The sequence below is a fragment of the Hyperoodon ampullatus genome, assembly GCF_949752795.1.
Source record: "Hyperoodon ampullatus genome assembly, chromosome: 9".
In the NCBI taxonomy this organism is placed as follows: Eukaryota; Metazoa; Chordata; class Mammalia; order Artiodactyla; family Ziphiidae; genus Hyperoodon; species Hyperoodon ampullatus.
In genome coordinates, this window is record NC_136922.1 from 21,406,795 (window position 1) to 21,426,556 (window position 19,762).

At 40.5% G+C, this 19,762-nt stretch overlaps 1 protein-coding gene across 3 annotated transcripts in view; it reads left to right on the forward strand.

Moving 5' to 3' along the window:
* Positions 1-19,762, forward strand: part of HECW1 (HECT, C2 and WW domain containing E3 ubiquitin protein ligase 1) — a gene marked incomplete at both ends in the record, with an annotated part of 620,984 nt that overhangs the window by 489,857 nt on the left and 111,365 nt on the right. For all 3 annotated transcript variants that reach the window (XM_079711607.1, XM_079711606.1, XM_079711608.1), the window contains one exon: positions 17,179-17,321. In XM_079711607.1, the coding sequence (XP_079567733.1) occupies positions 17,179-17,321 (143 nt within the window). The remainder of the gene's footprint in view (positions 1-17,178; positions 17,322-19,762) is intronic.

Consider the following 19,762-nt stretch of genomic DNA (forward strand, 5'->3'; position numbering starts at 1 on the left):
GCCACCTTAAGTGCCAGGAGAAAGTGGCCTATAGTGGGTCCATCCCTCTCCTTGTCTGCCTCCCAACAATGGCACCTTGCCTCTCTGGTGGGCCCAGACTTCTTCCCAGACTCCCTCGGTTGTGGAGGACCACACCCTAGCCTCCTCAGGCTGTTTTCACCAACCCCAGTCCTCTCCCCAAGGTCTGACCTCTGAAGCCTGAGCCTCAGTACCCAGCCCCCACCTACCCCAGAGGACTGATCGGACAAGCATCTCAGACTGGGGAATGCTGGTCAACACTGACCCTCTCTGCATGTCTCTCTCCACTTTACCCTCAGCACACCTGTTGCTGTGTCCTCCAAGGCTCCAAAGCTCCCCCTCCATCCCCACCAGTGAGGGGACTTCCTGATGTATGGAAACCTTTCCTCTTTCACAGCTCCCTCAGAGGCACAGGTCCTGTCTCGATTCCTTTCTCTTTTTTTTTTTTTCTTTTTTCTTTTGCCCTACCCAGTTACATGGAGATTTTCTTGCCCTTTTGGAAGTCTGAGGTCTTCTGTCAGCATTCAGTAGATGTTCTGTGAGAGTCGTTCCACATGTAGATGTATTTTTTATGTATATGTGGGACAAGGAGGACTCCACATCCTACTCATCCTCCATCTTGATCCCTCCCTCAAAAATTCTTCAATTGAGCACAGAAAACATTAACCATAAAATAAAAGATTGATTAGTTGGACGACATTAAAATTCAGAATGTCTGTGCATCAAAACTCTACATTGGGGGCTTCCCTGGTGGCGCAGTGGTTGGGAGTCTGCCTGCCGGTGCAGGGGACACGGGTTCGTGCCCCGGTCCGGGAGGATCCCGCATGCCGCGGAGCGGCTGGGCCCGTGGGCCATGGCCGCTGGGCCTGCGCGTCCGGAGCCTGTGCTCCGCAGCGGGAGAGGCCACAGCGGTGAGAGGCCCGCGTACCGCAAAGAAAAAAAAATAATAATAATAAAAAAAAAAACTCTACATTGGGAGCAAGCCACAGAAAATATTGAGCTATTTCTAGATAGCAAAGAACTAGTATCTAGAATGCACATACTACCCCTACTACCCCTACAAATCCAAAAGAAAAGGGCAAAAACTAACAGAAAAATGGACCAAAGACTTGAACAGGCACTTCACAGAGGAGGATGTCCAAATGCAAATAAATATATAAAAAGATGCTCAACCTAATTGGTCATCCAGGACTAAAAATTAAAGATACTGTTGTGATACCACTGCACATCCCCCAGAATGACTAAAATGAAGAAGATCAATATCTAATGCTGGTGAGATGTGAAACAAATAAGACTCTTGTGCTGCTGATGCATGGTGAGGGGTGTGGGCACGTAGGTGGAGAAAGGGCATCAGTTAAGAGGCAGTGGAAGAAACTAGGTGGGAGATATTGAAGCTTGGACCAGAACAGTGACAGTGAATATGGAGAAGTGTAGATGTAACTTTAATTAGCTCTTATTACTCACTTTTGTCTACTGGGTCCCTTCAGTATCCCCCAGCTACAGTGCACTTAAAATAGGGCTCTGGTATGTGAGAAGAACAACAGTGCAGGTAGATCAGGGCAGCTTCTAGTGATGGGACTGGCTGTGAGTAGACACCAGTAACCCAGACATTACCGTACAGTTAACCAAACCACAAGCCACTGCCCTGACAACTTGAGTCAAGCATGAGCATAAACTCACAAGGGTCAGGCTTAGAGTATTCTTCTATATAGCCAGTAATATTAGGTTGTTTACCAGAGTTATCACATTTAATCATCCCCACATCATCATGCATAAATAAGAATGAGACCTACTGGGTGGGGAAATTGCCAAAACCTGATTGACTGAGCAGAGCAAGCAGACCAGCTTAGGCTAAAAGCATCCCCATCCTCCAGAGATAAATACAGGTGCCTGGCCAAGGCCCTTGATCCCCAGAAAGTAAGCACAATTGCTAAATGATTACTGTAATAAGCCAACCCTAATGAGCTTTAACCAAACTGATTGGTTTGAAATAGATTGTTAACTTCTGTCCTGATTGATTAGAAATTAAGAAGTAATTTAATCAGAAATTAAATTGCACTTTGACCTGGACAAGGGAAACAGGATCATAAACCCAAAATTCACTTTTATGGAAGAAAAGCATTCTTCAACATGCAAAGCTGGCACTGGCAGTGAGTGTGCAAGAAACCCTAACCAGCAGCCCTGCGCCAGGATAGTAGTTTTTAAAAAAAGATTCTTGAAGTTCCTTGATATAGACAACCATTATCTAAGCACCAAATCATTTCTTCCATTGGCTAAACTCTTATGAAAGGAACTCATGAATGGAACACCAACTTAAAAACATAAGGCATGCTACTCCAGTGGTACTGCCTCTGGTTCCCAGGTGATGCCTGCTACTGAACCTAGGACTCAGAGAGACACATAGTTTGATGTCCATTGGCTAAAGTATTCTTTGTACTTGTCTGTTAGCATCATTTTGCAGCCTCTGAAGAAATAAGATGGAAGTGGAGGTTCTGAGAGCAGCAGTAAAACCAAGTGCCTCCTAATTTCTCATGGAGGAATAGAGTGAACTGGATGAGGGGTTGGCTTAGGACACCATCCATGGGGCCAGTGATGTGCCGGAGGTGACTCATGTGGGCTCCCAGGAGCCACCATGCACATCTCTTCCCAGCTCCACATTTAGTGAAGTCAGCCAAGGTGTGAGTACTTACACCAAGAAAACTGGCAAACACTGCAAATCAGAGCTGGGTAGTGCGTCTCTCATTGACTGAAATTTGTTAAGCTAAAGACCAACACCAGAAGCGACATCCTATTTTGGCTGATACCAAAAATCAAAGGTAGGGCTAGAGTCAGGGAGAACCAATCTAAGTGGATTTCTGAGCATGCAGTCTTGAGAAAAATACAAGCCAAGCACAGATGAGCCAAAGAGGAGGATTTAGGAACCAGGAGAGACAAGGGTCAGGAACGATGGGGCAGGCAGGTGGGAGACGACCCAAGGAATTTCAGAGGAGGTATGCAGTTGCCCTTGGCATATCTACACAAACTGACCACATTTAAAGAATGAAAAAGAAATAGCCAATGGGGATTAAGTCATAGAAATGGCCAAATCCTTTGGACTCTATTTCCTTACACATTAGAAATTCCACTTCAGCAAGGTCCATTTCTGACTATGATTCCATCCTTCTGGGGGGTCTATTAGCAGGTTCTCATCTTTTTCTCCATCAGGATTGTCTTGCGGGAAGTAATGGCTGTGCCCAGTGAAAAATCTCGAGTTACATCAGGCTTTAATGTATTTAGCTTTCTCAGCTTTTTTCAGTGCTTTGGATAATTAGCCTAGAATAAAGTTAATAAAGAAATATGAACAAAAACCAACATAAACAGCAGCATTTTTAAGTTAAAAATATCAGGGAAAATCAGTAGGGTTCTTGTCATACTATCAATGACTTTAATTTGCAATTTTGTAATGACTGAATTTTTGTTTAGGTTATTGATTTCATATATTACAAAATTATTTTTATAGTAACACCATGATTAATTAGCTAATCTCATATTTTCTGAAATTTTGTTTATATTTGTAAAAAGCTTATGGTAAACATTTAGGCTGTATCCGTCTTTGGCTAAAAGAACATTACATTTGGGCTTCCGTTGTGGTTGAGAGTCCGCCTGCCGATGCAGGGGACACGGGTTCGTGCCCCGGCCTGGGAAGATCCCACATGCCATGGAGCGGCTGGGCCCGTGAGCCATGGCCGCTGAGCCTGTGCATCCAGAGCCTGTGCTCCGCAGCGGGAGAGGCCACAACAGTGAGAGGCCTTTGTACCACAAAAACAAAACAAAAAACCAAAAAAACAAACAAAAAAAAGAACATTACATTTAAGGGAGGCATTTAATGGATATGGGTATAACTTAGTATATTTGTGACAGAAACATACAGACAGAAGAAATACAGCACAAGTCCAATGACTTACAGTGTAATTAAAAGGGAATATTGTGCAGCCCACAGATAATATGGAACAGTGGATGGCAGATCCATAATGATTAAGTTAGCAATAAGCTTTCAAACCCAGCTAAAATAACCAAGAGAATATTTGAGAAGCAGATATTTTATATGCCTGCCAAACTACACACTATAGATTGGTGGGTGGATAGGTAGGTAGGTAGGTAGTGTAGGTAGATATATAGATAGATAGATAGATAAATAGATATTTGCTTAACGATGGGATTACATTCCAATAAACCCATCATAAGTTGAAAATATCTAAATACACACTGCCATATTTAAAATGGGTAACCAACAAAGAACTCTGCTCAATATTCTGTAACAACCTAATTGGTAAAAGAATTTGAAAAAGAATAGATACATGTATATGTATAACTGAATCACTTTGTTGTATACACTGGAAACTACCACAACATTATTAATCAACTATACTCCAATATTAAATTAAAAGTTTTTAAAAAAGAAAATAACATCATTTTTAAAAATGCATTTAATACCCTTAACCTACTGAACTTCATAGGTTAGCCTAGCCTATCTTAAATGTGCTCAGAACACTTACATTAGCCTACAGTTTGGCAAAATCATCTAACACAAAGCCTACTTTATACTAAAGTGGTGAATATCTCATGTAATTTGTTGAATACTCTATTAAAAGTAAAAACCAGAATGACTGTTTGGGTACAGAATGGTTGTAAGTGTATGGGTTGTTCACCCGTGTGGTCCAGTGGGAGCTGTGGCTGCCAGTGACCAGCATAGCGACAGAGTATCATTGTATCACACCTCACTACCCAGGCAAAGATCAAAATTCAAAACTCAAGGTATGGTTTCTACTGAATGCATATCACTTTCACACCATTGTAAAGTCAAAAATTCTAAGTTGAACCATCGCAAGTCAAGGAATGTCTGTATATACCATGATTTTTTTTTTTTTTTTTTTTTTTTTTTTTTTTTTTTTTTTGTGGTACGCGGGCCTCTCACTGTTGTGGCCTCTCCCGTTGCGGAGCACAGGCTCCGGATGCGCAGGCTCAGCAGCCATGGCTCACGGGCCCAGCCGCTCCGCGGCATATGGGATCCTCCCAGACCGGGGCACGAACCCGTATCCCCTGCATCGGCAGGCGGACTCTCAACCACTGCGCCACCAGGGAGGCCCTATACCATGATTTTTTATATTGCTACTGTATCTCTTTTTCTTAATCTGATGTCTTGACTTTTAATTATAATTGTAACCTGTGTCTGAAAAAAAGTCCTGAAAGTTTATGGATGGTAAACTCTCAAAGTCATTTTATATTTGAAAATGGCTTTATTTTTACTCCACTCTTTTTTTGTATGGTGATGTATCTTTTTTTAAAGTGTGCAATAGCATTTTTTTTAATTGAAGTGATTTGCAGTGTTGTGTTAGTTTCAGGTGTACAGCAAAGTGATTCAGTTATACATACATACATATTTTTTTTCAGATTCTTTTCCTTTATAGGTTATTACAAAATATTGAGTATAGCTCCCTGTGCTACATAGTAGGCCCTTGTTGGTTACCTATTTTATGTATAGTATTGTGTATAGGTTAATCACAAACTCTTAATTTATCCCCCCTTACCTTTCTCCTTTGGTAATCATAAATTTGTTTTCTATATCTGTGGGTCTATTTCTGTTTTGTATATAAGTTCATTTGTATCAATTTTATTTTAGATTCCACATATAAGCGATATCATATGATATTTGTCTTTCCCTATCTGGCTTACTTAACTTAGTAAGATAATCTCTAGGTCCATCCATGTTGTTGCAAATGGCATTATTTCCTTCTTTTCTATGCCTAAGTAATATTCCATTGTATAAACTTACCACATCTTCTTTTTTTTTTTTTTTTTTTTTTTTTTTTTTTTTTTTTTTTGCGGTATGCGGGCCTCTCACTGTTGTGGCCTCTCCCGTTGCGGAGCACAGGCTCCGGATGCGCAGGCTCAGCGGCCATGGCTCACGGGCCCAGCCGCTCCGCGGCATATGGGATCCTCCCGGACCGGGGCACGAGCCCGTATCCCCTGCATCGGCAGGCGGACTCTCAACCACTGCGCCACCAGGGAGGCCCTACCACATCTTCTTTATCCATTCACCTATCGATGGACATTTAGGTTGCTTCCATGTCTTGGCTATTGTAAATAGTGCTGCTTTGAACATTGGGCTGCATGTATCTTTCCGAATTATGGTTTTCTCTAGATATATGCCCAGGCGTGGGATTGCAGGATCATATGGTAGCTCTATCTATAGTTTTTTAAGGAACCTCCATACTATTCTCCATAGTGGTTGTACCAATTTACATTCCCACCAACAGGAGAGAGGGTTCCTTTTTCTCCACACCCTCTCCAGCATTTACTATTTGTAGACTTCTTGATGATGGCCATTCTGCCCAGTGTGAGGTGATAACTCAGTGTCGTTTTGGTTTGCATTTCTCTAATAATTAGCAATGTTGAACATCTTTTTATGTGCTCTTTGGCCATCTGTATGTCTTCTTTGGAGAAATGTCTACTTAGATCTCCTGCCCATTTTTTGATGGGTTGTTTGTTTTTTTGCTTTTTGTTTTTTGTCTTTTTTGATATTGAGCTGCATGAGCTGTCTGTATATTTTAGAGATTAATCTCTTGTTGGTCGCATCACTTGCAAATATTTTCCCCCATTCTGTGGGTTGTCTTTTTGTTTTGTTTATGGTTTTCTTTGCTTTTAAGTTTAGTTAGCTCCCATTTGTTTTTGTTTTTATTTCCATTACTCTAGGAGGTGGATCCAATGTTTTGCCTATGTTTTCCCCTAAGAGTTTTATAGTATCTGGTCTTACATTTAGGTCTTTAATGCATTTTGAATTTATTTTTGTGTGTGGTGTTAGAGAATGTTCTAATTTCATTATTTTACATGTGGCTGTCCAGTTTTCCCAGCACCACTTATGGAAGAGACTGTCTTTTCTCCATTGTATATTCTTGCCTCCTTTGTCATAAATTAATTCACCATATGTGCGTGGGTTTATCTCTGGGCTTTCTATCCTGTTCCATAAGTCTGTCTTTGTGCCATTATCATGCTGTTTTGATTACTGTAGCTTTATAATATAGTCTGAAGTCAGGGAGCCTGATTCTTCCAACTCCATTTTTCTTTCTCAAGGTTGCTTTGGCATTTGGGTTCTTTTGTGTTTCCATACAAATTTTGAGATTTTTTGTTCTAGATCTGAAAAAAAAAATTGCCATTGGTAATTTGACAGGGATTGCATTGAATCTGTAGATTGCCTTGGGTAGTAAAGTCATTTTGACAATACTGATTTATTCCAATCCAAGAACATGGTATATCTCTCCACCTGTTTGTTTTATCTTTGATTTCTTTCATCAGTGCCTTATAGAACAGGTCTTTTGCCTCCTTAGGTAGGTTTATTCCTAGGTATTTTATTCTTTTTGATGCAATGGTAAATGGGATTGTTTCCTTAATTTCTCTTTCTGGTCTTTCATTGTTAGTGTATAGAAATACAACAGATTCTATGTATTAATTTTGAATTCTACAGCTTTACCAAATTCATTGATGAGCTCTAGTAGTTTTCTGGTAGCATCTTTAGGATTTTCTACATATAGTATCATGTCATCTGCAAACAGTGACAGTTTTACTTCTTCATTTGCAGTTTGGATTCCTTTTATTTCTTTTTCTTCTCTGATTCCTGTGGCTAGGACTTCCAAACCTATGTTGACTGAAAGTAGCAGTAGTGGACATCCTTGTCTTGTTCCTGATCTTAGGGTAAATGCTTTCAGCTTTTCACTGTTCAGTATGGTGTTAGCTGTGGGTTTGTCGTGTATGGCCTTTATTATGTTGAGGTATGTTCCCTCTATGCCCACTTTCTGGAGAGTTTTTGTCAAAAATCATGTTGAATTTTGTCAAAAGCTTTTTTCTGTATCTATTGAGATGATCATACGGTTTTTATTCTTCAATTTGTTAATGTGGCATATCACACTGATTGACTTGTGAATATTGAAAAATCCTTGTATCCCGGGGATAAATCCCAACTGATCATGGTGTATAATCCTTTTAATATATTGCTGGATTCAGTTTGCTGGTATTTTGTTGAGGATTTTTGTGTCTATGTTCATCAGTGATATTGGCCTGTAATTTTCTTTTTCTTTTGTTTTGTGGTATCTTTGGCTTTGGTATCAGGATGATGGCAGCCTCATAGAATGTGTTTGGGAATACTCCTTCCTCGGCAATTTTTTGGAATAGTTTCAGAAGGATAGGTGTTAACTCTTCTCTAAATGTTTGATAGAATTCGCCTGTGAAGCCATCTGGTCCTGTACTTTTTTTGTTGGGAGTTTTTTAATCACTGTTTTAATTTCAGTATTTTTGATTGGTCTGTTCATATTTTCTATTTTTATTAAAATCTAGCACTTAGATTTTCTGCCAGAACAATAACTAAAATGGCTTGGGCACTGAAGGTACAATCTAGCATTCAGAGAGAATGCATCTTAGATTACACACAAGCTTGTATTATATTCCACTTTTGCAGCATCAATATGTGACTTCTGGTGGAAATACCTCCAGGAGTACCCAATCACTGATTCCCTCTCTTGTCAATGTTCATTTCCATATTCAAATTACACATTTCTGTGTGCATCCTTATTAACCACAAGAAAATAAATAACATGATCAAAACTATAGAGGAGATATGGAAGCAGAAGAAAAAACAGCTGTCTCTGTTGGTGGTTCCCAAAGTCAGAAAAGCCTTCACAGAAGAAATTTTATTTGAATGGGTGTTTAGAGGATGAGTAGGAGTTTGGCATGGCCAGGAAGTTGGGAAAGAACAACTTCTAGGAAAATAGTAAGCCTGTGAATATGTGTGAAAGAAAATGAGGTTGCCAGGGAATGAGTATAATAAGTGAAGGTGGAAAGATTGGCAGGAACCAAACGTGTCATTGGGAAATTTGGATTTCATCCCATGAGTGAGAAAAACATCAGAGGAAGTTATTCTGCAAGAGAATGAAAGGATCAAATCTGTGTTTCAGAGACATAACTTTACTGGCCACTGTAAGAGAAAAGCTGAAGACTGGGAGACCAGTTAAGAGGTTATTCCATGAGCAGGGAATGACATTGGCCAGTGGCAGCAGAAGTGGGGAGGAGAGAACAGACTCTAGAGAGTTTAGATTCAATGACTGATTGGATATAGGCTCCTAAAGGTACAAAGAGCATGCAGGGCTGACCAAGGTATGCAGTTGAGGAACTGTACAGTGAAGATGACAATTTACCAGCAAAGCCTGTGCAGACAGTGCTTCTTCTCTGTTAGGGGTACTATAAAGTAGACATAGAAAAGTTGATTAAGTTGTTTATGATCACACAGCAAATTTTGGTCTTCTTGGTTTTCAATCTAGTAATCTAATCCTATTCCTTTTTTATAGGCTTTGAAATGAATCATCTTCAGAAACAAAAGACTTAGAGATGTAGATGTGGTCCCCAACCTTTTTTACACCAGGGATTGGTTTCGTGGAACACAGTTTTTCCATGGACCAGGGAGGGAGGGGCATGGTTTTGGGATGATTCAAGTGCATTACATTTATTGTCCATTTTATTTCTATTATTATTACGTTGTAATATATAATGAAATAATTATACAACTCACCATAATGCTGGCAGAAGGCGGAGGTCAGGCAGTAATGTGAGCGATGGGGAGCGGCTGTAAATACGGATGAAGCTTCACTCACTCACCTGCCGCTCACCTCCTACTGTGCAACCCAGTTCCTAACAGGCCACAGACCAGTATTGGTATGTGGCCTGGGGGTTAGGGACGCCTGTGGTTAAGAATATGGATATAGATACAGATATAGGTAGAATACATGTAAGTAGTAAGTATAATACATACTTTTGTATTTGATGTATTTTATATATAGTATATAAGTATATAACATTACATATCTACAAGCACACACTTGCAGACCTTGCTTCCCACTCTGCCAAGCCTAAATCTTGGCCTAATTTTGCCACAGCAGTGCCTGCAAATAAAATTAATAATATTCTTTTCTGTGGCTGAGTTTTCTCAGTGCCTGATATGGAGATGGTGGAGGCCCAGTCAAGACCAGTTCCCTTGTTCTTATGCATAAGGAGAAATGTAAACTTTCCATATACCACAGATTTGTAAGAGCAGCCTTTATTATTCAAAGCAGTTAGATTCTCTGCAGATACAAGGCTCACATCTCAGCAGGATTCTGGCATGTCCTTCCTGGGGTAGAGTCAGGCTACGCACTGCTTGGAGGGGTAGATCTCCTCTGCCCAGAGTCCAAGAGCATCACCTCTTAATATAAAACCCTGTGACATTGCTAGTGAGAGAGAAAAACATTGCTCTTGACTCAATGATTGCTCTGCTAGTGAAGTTGTTTTCTATAGTTATCCTTGACTTTAGGCAGCCCTATTTTTGAGTATCATTTTCAAGCTCAATGAATAGTGCCACCTGAATTGAAAGTCACATACCATGCAAGTTTCTAAAGAAGAGTAGCTGCAGTTTGCATGCTCCATTTACTTCCTTCCTGCTTTCCTTCTCCTTGGAGAACCTTTGCACAGGAAGCGCTAAGCCTAGTCCATTTAACTTTCATTAGTAATGAATAATGGTGTTGGCTGAATCACACCAGGCAGCCTCTTGTGAACGGAGTTGGTGTTTTATTTTCCCCTTATGTCTGCAAGAGAAGAGAGGCAAAACTAGATGCCCCTCTAACTGCATATCATGACCTATTTCACACAACAGTTAGGACCACTCCTCCCCTACATCACCAGGCATCCAGTCTTGGGTTCGAGTTGGTATTCCTGCCTTACTCCTCAACATCCTCCTACCTCTTCAAATGTAACATGACCCGAAACAAGTCAACCATCCCTACCACTTCTCCCTTCTCAACCTTTCCTGACTTCCGTAAGTTTATGAGTGGACATAAATGAATCAACTGCACTTCTGCTCTCTCAGTCTGGGATCATCTTTTATCATACCTGCCCCTAAATGCCTAAGTGAAAATACTTTCCAAATCATGTTGAACATTTCTCTGAAACTTTCCACAACTATTTCTTCATGTTTGATTATAGTGTCCCCTCTCACACTGATGTCCTTATTGTTTTGGCTACATCAAGGCATTAATGGGTCCCATTAGTTACTCGGCTACAACTCGTCCTTTCTACCTGTGACACCGTCTTCCCTTTTTACCCAAGACCAACCATTCTCCTGGATGATCACAGAGTCCACATGAATGACCTAATTTCCTTAACGTCCTCGATCCTATTGACCTTTACTTCCATTTATCACCAGCCATCCATTCCAATGCTTACACCTTCAGTCATGTGAAAACATCACAAGCTCCCCAGCTGTCTCTTTACAACCTAATAGCCTTCCATAACCAACCCCTATTACCATCACTCTGTACCTTCATTGCTTTGGGACATTCAATCACTCAGCCCTTCTCTTCTAGCTATTAATCTTCCCACATGCCCTCAGTCTTGCAAATCCAGCCTTGGGAACTTGAGGTCTCTTTCTCTCCCACATGCCGTGGCTCTCACTGACATTTAGCCAGTCCACAAATCTGCCACCCCTTTCCTCCTTCCCTGCCAGGCTTCCTCCTCACTTCTCCGTTGTTTCACCTGGTCTGTCTGCCTCCTGGCCTGACCATCTGTGGACACCTCCTCAGCACTACTACAGTGACTTCTCTGAAATGCACATCTGAGTGTGTCATTTGCATAATTCAGTTCCATTGTTCCCAGATGCCTTTGGGATAAGTCTAGGCTCTGTCCAGGAAGCTGTTTGTGAGCTGGATCCTGCTTATCTATCCAGTTTCCTCTCATAACTTGACCCCTTCTATGATCCAGACACAGTGAGGCACCCACATGTCCCAAAGGGACCCGTGCACTCTGTGAACTTCAGCCTTTTGCCAATAGTGTCCTCTCTCCCTGGAATGTTCTTCCCACACCTTCTTCATCCAGCTGATGCCCACTTAACTGTTATGACCTAGTTAAGGCATCGCCTCCTCTGGGAAGTTGTCTCTACCTGTTCATTAGCCTTCTCCCCACCAACATTGCCACCCCTTCTCTGTACCTGTCCATCAGGCTGAGCCTTTGGGGACTCTTACCATGGAACTTTCTGTTTTGTCATTGTCTACCTGCAGCATAAGACTGCAAGCTCGTAGGGACGTGGTCATGTCACCAGCACCCAGCTCAGAGTCAGTGCTCAGGAGGTGTTTTTGAGTGAATAAGTAACCCTTCCCTTCTTCTGAGCCACTGTCTGCTTTATGACCAACATTCTCCTGATCTCTGCCTCACTTGCCCATTAAGGAACTGCTGCCATAGTTTAACATAATTTCCAATTTAATATTTCTTTTGGTTCTCTACTTTGTTTTTATTTCAGTAAGTTCAGTTTATGGAAATTCTGTTTATAGAAGATCTACCCCATGTCTTTTCTGAAGCAAGATAGAATATAATAAATAAATAAAGCATCTTATTTCTGTAAGTGGCCTATTGAGTAACAATGCAAACCAAAATAAATAGATACCCCCATATATTGCAACACTAGTCTAACATCTCTGTGGAAAATTGAAGAAGGTAGGCCTACATCGGTGGTTCTCAACAAGGGCAGTTTTGCCCCCAGGAGACATTGAGCAATAATTGGAGTCATTTTTGGTTGTCACAACTAGAGGGGTATTACTGGCATCTATTGGATAGAGGCCCACTACCATCTACTGCTATTAATAAGAATGCCAAGACCAAAAAACTAAATATTATTAAATATTATTATTAAAAAATAAATATTATTACATTTAATAGTACTACTAAGCTGGGATTTGAAGAATATGTTATGAATCACTGGGCTAAATATTCAGGCCACAGAGGAAGATTTAGATTTGATCTAAGAAATATTTTTATAGCAATGAGATTATTCTATGTTAAAATGGATTATTACTGTGGGAACTGTGATTCTCCACTCTGGTTGCATGGTAGAGTAACCTGGGAAGCTAGAAACACTACCAGTGCCCAGCTCTACCCCCAAAGGAATCTAATTTAATTAGTCAAGGATGGGATCCAGTAATGGGTATTTTTGTTAAAGCTCCCCCAGATGATTCTAATGGGAGCCAGGGCTAAGTACCAATGGCCCAAAACAAAAGTAAGAGTCCCACAACCTGTGCTGAAACAAAACCAAAAGGAGGCTTGATGCTGTAAGAATACTGTATGTGTCATTCCAGCTCATGCCCTGGCATTGGGCCTTGTACAGCTTTCTTCCTGCCAGTGTTGCCAATTATAAGAGGTCTGACAGTTGGTTCCTCAAGTGCAGCCAAGAAAGAGAATTCAGAATTTAATGTTCTAATGGAAAGGTGACTTATGGAACTTTACTCTCTGACCCTCAAGACACCAGGAGTTCCTTTATCTAGGATAGTTTCATGACTTATGCAGAGATAAGGAGCCATTTATTGATTGATTGGTCCAAGCATGGAGTACAGTTACCCTTAGATGCTCTCAAGCAAGAGGAGGAGGATGAAGTGGGAAATGGCCAGACTTCCAATCCCTAAGGATCCAGGATTGGCTTTTTCATTTGCCACATTGGTTTCTTTCACAGGTGAACTAGGATGCAAGGTGACAGAATTCCACCAAGAGCGGGGGCTTGGATCAGTAATGCATCTTTTTTTTTAATCCTTTGCAGATATAGTTCACAGATTTTTCTTTTGACCATTAACCAGGCCATTTCTCTGGATAGAAAGACAGAGTGGGCATTAGTAGTAGGAGACCTGTAGCTTTTGTCTGTGTCTAGGCATTTGAACCTGGCTTACGGATACTACAACACTTGTATAGACTTACTGGTGGTTAAGGTCCAGCTGAAATAAGGTCGTAGATTTGAAAGAAGTCCAATAATTAAAGAGCCAAAAGGAGAAGGAAATATTAGAGGATGAGGCAGGTAGAATCTGGATAGACCAGGAATGGAGAGGAAAAGATGCCGTTTAATCTTACACAACAGGAACCTTCTTTTCCTAGTCTATGGTTGAAGATGCTGAGGTTCAGTGAGGCCATGCATGAGAAAGTCAAGAACTTAGATATGCAGATCTAGGAAAAGAAGCCAAGTCCACCTCACTCCGCAAGTTCTTCAGGGGCGCAAAGTAAGAGCCAGGTCAGCAGCCAGACAAAATTCATCACCCTGGCCTCAGACTCAGGTGCAAATAGCTTGCTCAGGAATAGGCAGACTTTTATATTTTTAGAGCTGCTCACTGGTTCTTAAAAGAACCTGACCTGTATAGCACAGGGAACTCTACTCATGTTCTGTAGTAACCTATATGGGAAAAGAATCTGAAAGAGAATGGAGATATAGATATAGATATAGTATAGATATAGATAGATTAGATATAGATATAGATATATAACTGATTCACTTTGCTGTACACCTGAAACTAACACAACATTGTAAGTCAACTATACTCCAATAAAAAAATTTTTAAAAAAAGAAGAACCTGACCTAGCTTGAAGTTTACATGGACTCCAGTAACCATGGCATGGAAGTAAGGGCCTGGTGGGGAGTGGTTGATGCCAGCCATGAAGGGGTGGATTTGTGAAGAGAGGCTGAGAAGGAAATCTTTGTGGAGGGAGGAAAAGAACTCAGGATTTACCACCAAGTTTCAGAGAACGTTTTAGTAAGCTGACTTTCATGTCCTGTGCAGGCTGCTAGCGCCAGAAATACTCTTGTTTTAATAAAGGTGGTTACGTTTTTCATTATAAAAATAATACATGTCCATCACAGAAAGAAATGGGTGGGGGACATAATCTTACTTAGTAAAGCAACTGCTGTTGAAATTTGTTGTAATTCTTTCCAGTCTTTTTTCTATTCATTTCATTCACATTATTGTGATCATGAGCTACATGTTCCTTGCTCTTGTCAGTTAGCATTGGAAAATAAGCATTTTCTATCTTATTGTCATTTAATGTGTTATCATTGTAATTGTATATTTAGGTATAATCATAATATAAATTATTGTAATTTAGAAAATTAGAAACTATTCTGTCATATACATATACTACAATGTGCCTAGCCTATGGTTGAGCATTTAGGTTAGGAGATCCATTATAGTACACTTCAGAATGGAATTACTAGGCAGAAGAAATGGAAGTTTGGGACCCGAGATAGTTAGGGATGCTGGATGATCACAGGCCTTCTTAGAGGAGAATCAAACCAATTCCTGGGTTTGATCCTCAAGCTTAGCATGTCCGTAAATTCAGTTTTGTCAGTACCAAAAGTGATTGGTTCTTAGAAAATATATGGCTATTAAGTAAAACTAATTTGTAAAGGAAACTATAGACGCACCATATGGAGAGAGGGAGTGGAAGCCATTATTGCTGTTTGCCAAATATTTCTGTTCTCTATCTCCCAGACATATGGTAGGATCATACTTCCTATTCCCTATGGGTGGCTGGGGGGTGTGTCTAGTTGTGATGAAGACTTGGGTTTGAAAGTGAATACTTATTTGCAGGAGGAAAACCGTCCAGAGTTCTCTTTCCTGCTGTCACTGTGGCTGGCAGTGTTAGAGAGTGTGTCTGCTCCATCAGTCTGGCTCCCTGAGTGACTGATGAGCAGAACCCTCTGCCAGCCCACAATGACAGTGTGAGCAAGGAAAAAACTTTGCTACCATACATCACTGAGATGTGGAATTGGGTGGTTACTGCAGCATACCCCAGCCCATACTGACTGGTATGAAGGGGATATTAACATTGGTATGCCTGACCTATTTAACCTCTGAAATTAGAAATCAACTGAAGTGAAAAGAATGCTGTTAGGAATTAATCAGAATAAAAGAAAATAGTTATATATTTCAGCTGTTTCACAACCCTCAATTAAGGTTATATAACTTTTAATCACCTCCCCCCTCCCAGAGAGTCTGAGCTGGGCAATGAAAATATTTTCCTCTCTCTCCTTTTCTACACTTATTGATAGCCAAGCCAACTTCTGATGATAACAGTCTGCCTTTAATTGTCGTCGCCTTTATTTTAAAAGCCCTACAGTATGCTATTTAAAAAATGAACAGTTTACAACAGAAGGAAAAAGATCTGCTTTCTCTCCCCACCAACCCCACCATGAGCCCACATCCTCAAGTTCAGTTTGGATTGTACCCTCCAGGCATTTTCTCTGCAATTCAAAATACAAACAGAATCCCACTCTTCACATTTTTCTACATCTTGCCTTTTTTCACTTAATTTGTCAGGTATCATTTCATGTCCGAACATATTTATTTACCTATTTCTTTTGAATGACAAAAGAGTTCTCTGTTTCAAAAATTTACCATCCTTCATTTAGCTGGTTTCCTATTGGTAGGAGTACTTTAAATCTTTCCAGCCTTTTGTAATTGTTAATAATGCTCTATTGAACATTCTTATAAAAAATATGTATTTTGAACACTTGTACAAGTTAATCCAGAGGGGAAATTCCTAGAAGTAGAATTCTGGGTTGAAGGGAATTTGTAGTTTAACTGCCAAAAATTATTACCAGTTCCCTTCCCAAGGGTCCAATCAATTTGCATTTCCATCAATACAGTGTGAGAGTTCTTGTCCCTTCCCACTTTCCAGAAGGCAGTGTATGATCAAACTTTTAAAAATCTCTGCCATTATAATCATGAAAAAAAAGTTATTGCATTGTTGATTTGAAGTGCATTTCCTTAATTATAGGTGAGTTTTGCTTGTTCTTTCTTTAAGTATGTTGATACCTTCAGTCAAGTATGGTGAGGCCTGGGTAGCATTCTTTCCCTTTAAAGTGAGTTGATTTTATTATTTGAATCTCCAAGAATAACCTTATTTTTAGGGAATTCCCTGGCAGTCCAGTGATTAGAACTCCGCACTTCCACTGCAGGGGGGCACGGGTTCGATCCCTGGTCAGGGAACTAAGATCCTGCAAGCCAAGTGGCCAAAAAAAAAAAAAAAAAAAGAAAAGGACCTTATTTTTAAGCACTGAGAAGACATCTCATTGTGACCATTATTCATTTATTGAATAAACAGGGTTCGCAGCATTTCTAAAACCTTGAGATAGATAGATAGAGATAGGTTGAGATAGATAGATAGATAGATAGATAGAGAGAGAGAGATATTGCTGCTGGGGTGTTTGACAATGACAGCATTCAAAGCAGATGGACTGGGGACTGGCCAGCTCTCTCACCTTGCAATTAATTGATGCCACATGTGTTTTCATTGCAGCAATTCAGCTTTGTGTCCTTGCCCACTGATGTGCTGGAAATTGAGGTGAAGGACAAGTTTGCCAAGAGCCGCCCCATCATCAAGCGCTTCTTGGGAAAGCTGTCGATGCCCGTTCAGAGACTCCTGGAAAGACATGCCATAGGGTAAACCTTAACCAAGAGCTCAGTATCACTAGGCAACAGCCAGCAGGCCAGGCCCAAGGGAGGCAACAATACAGTCTCATAGAGACTTGAACTGAAAAGGTGTTGCTGTATTTCCTTGGCTTCTCCCATTAATTATGTTGTTGAGCTACAACATTTAATTAAACAGACCCTTCCCTTTCCCCTAGTTTGCATACCACTGGTTACTTATGCAAGAGAGTAAAAATTCCTAAGACACTATAGTGAAAAAAGCCCTTAATGCAGCATTTTTTCCTGTACAGATAGAAATTAAAATTTGTTTTACTACAAAGGATAACATTTCATTCATATGCCTGTCTTGTGTGTAGGATTTAATCATTTGTGACATTTCCATAACAAGATGAAATGCTGGGTTACTAGACCAGAGTGCCTTAGAAAACACTAGTATTTATAGAAGATGCTAGATAATATGTATGAAACTTTAAAAGCGTGAATCCTTATGGTGCAATCACAATTATGTTGCTTGCATAGTTCAGTTGTATATGAGAATATGTTTCTGCGTTTTGTATCTTCTACATTCGTGTCCATTCAGGGTTCTTATTAAACTCTGACCAGATAAAATCCTTGTACATAATATGTATTTCCATAGGTAATGGCAACTATATTTGAAAACACTGACTCTCTGGTCATAGATATGCCTCAATGCAATACTTAGAATGATATCAAAGGAATGAGGAAAATTATGCAGAATTTCCAAGGGTCTTAATTTAAAGCTCTTTGGATTTTCAGAAGGACTTTGGAATCACTCACAGTTATCATAAGGACATGTAATCAGAACCTGATAGCGTGTGTGCAGCTGTGTGCACATAGACACGTGTTAATTCTCAAGCCAAAGGGAGTTGACATTTACGAAGCTACCGTTGTGTGTCAAACAAGGTGTTTGCATTTTCCACTCAAACAAACAAAAATATACCTAAAGAACGTAAAGCTGTCTGTGGCACATAGGGACTAAATGATTCCAATCTGTTCATTTTTAAAATAGCAAACTGTATGCCTTTTAAAATAAAGGCAGCTCATGGGACTTCCTGGGCCGTCCAGTGGTTAGGACTCCACGCTTCCACTGCAGAGGGCGTGGGTTCCATCCCTGGTTGGGGAACTAAGACCCCCCATGCCGTGCTGTGCGGCCAAAAAAAAAATTTTTTTCTAAAATAAAGCTGAGAAAGCTCCCTCAATCCCTTGGCCTGTAACATGGCAGCCCTCAGCTCTCTGCCTGGCTGTCTGCCTCCCTCAAGTCCTCTACCCGTGCCTGCCTCAGCCTCACATTGGAAATATCACCGCTGCCTTGAGCCCTTTATGTGATGGTCCTGCCTCATGCCCCCAGCTGGATGTAAGCTATTTAAAGGCAGCGGTAGGCTTTACCTGCTGTGTATCACCAGCAGCACTTTTTACATGGGAGAGGCTCAAAAAATATTTGTTGACAAAGTGAGTGAAAAGCAAAGGAAAGAAAAACATGGAAAACAAATACAATGCATGATCGATTTAATTTTTGTCTCACTGTCTGATGGTCTTTAGGCCTCCTCTGATTCCAACGAGGTGTGGGGTTCAGGATCTCTTATGGTCATAGTAGACCTACCTCATAATATTGACCAAGGACCATGTCAATATTGTAGCTCATTCTATTTTCCCTGCAGATAATGCTTTATTTAATGGGCTTCCTAGAAACTCCAATCATGAAACCAGGGCTTCCCAAATAGAAATACTAAGTCAGTGGATCACTGGGATATATATTGTTTCATAATGCTGGTGCTTTCTAGGAAGAAACATTAAAACACTACCAGCCAGTGACTTATCTTTTTATTTGAATGTCACAAATGAATAAATGGAGTGAATACAAAATTATCTAAGTAACAACTGGTTTGGGAATATGTCTTTGTTATTATTGGATAGAGTAGATTTGTTCATTTCTGAATATCCCAAGGTAATCACTCTTCCTATTTAGGCGAAGGTAGGGGACCATGTGCTCTGCTGAAGCTGCATTGTTGATGAAACTATAATAGCAAAGTTTCAGGTTGATTTCTCCCTGCATAATTGTCTTCCTAGTAATTAAAAATTGCCTTGAGTAGGAAGAAGGAATGGTGCCAGAGTCCAGGGTAGAGTTTCAGAGTCTCTCTGTGGGACCCTGGAGTTGGTGTAATCAGAGGTCATGGGCCAGTGGACCCAGACCACAAGGCTTGCTTTGCTCCATTCTGCAGCAGGTCCCTTTCTGAACCACTCCACAGGGTCCCTGGTAACCAGGACAGCATCCTTCCATAGATATTAGATATAGATAGATAGATATCGCAAGACACGCATCTGCTGCTGGCACTGTCTATTATTAAGGGCATATTTGGGAAATATCAGCCTGCACAGGAAAAGCAAGCAAAGGATATCCATACCTTTTCTTTTTTTTCTCTAGAACACAGGTT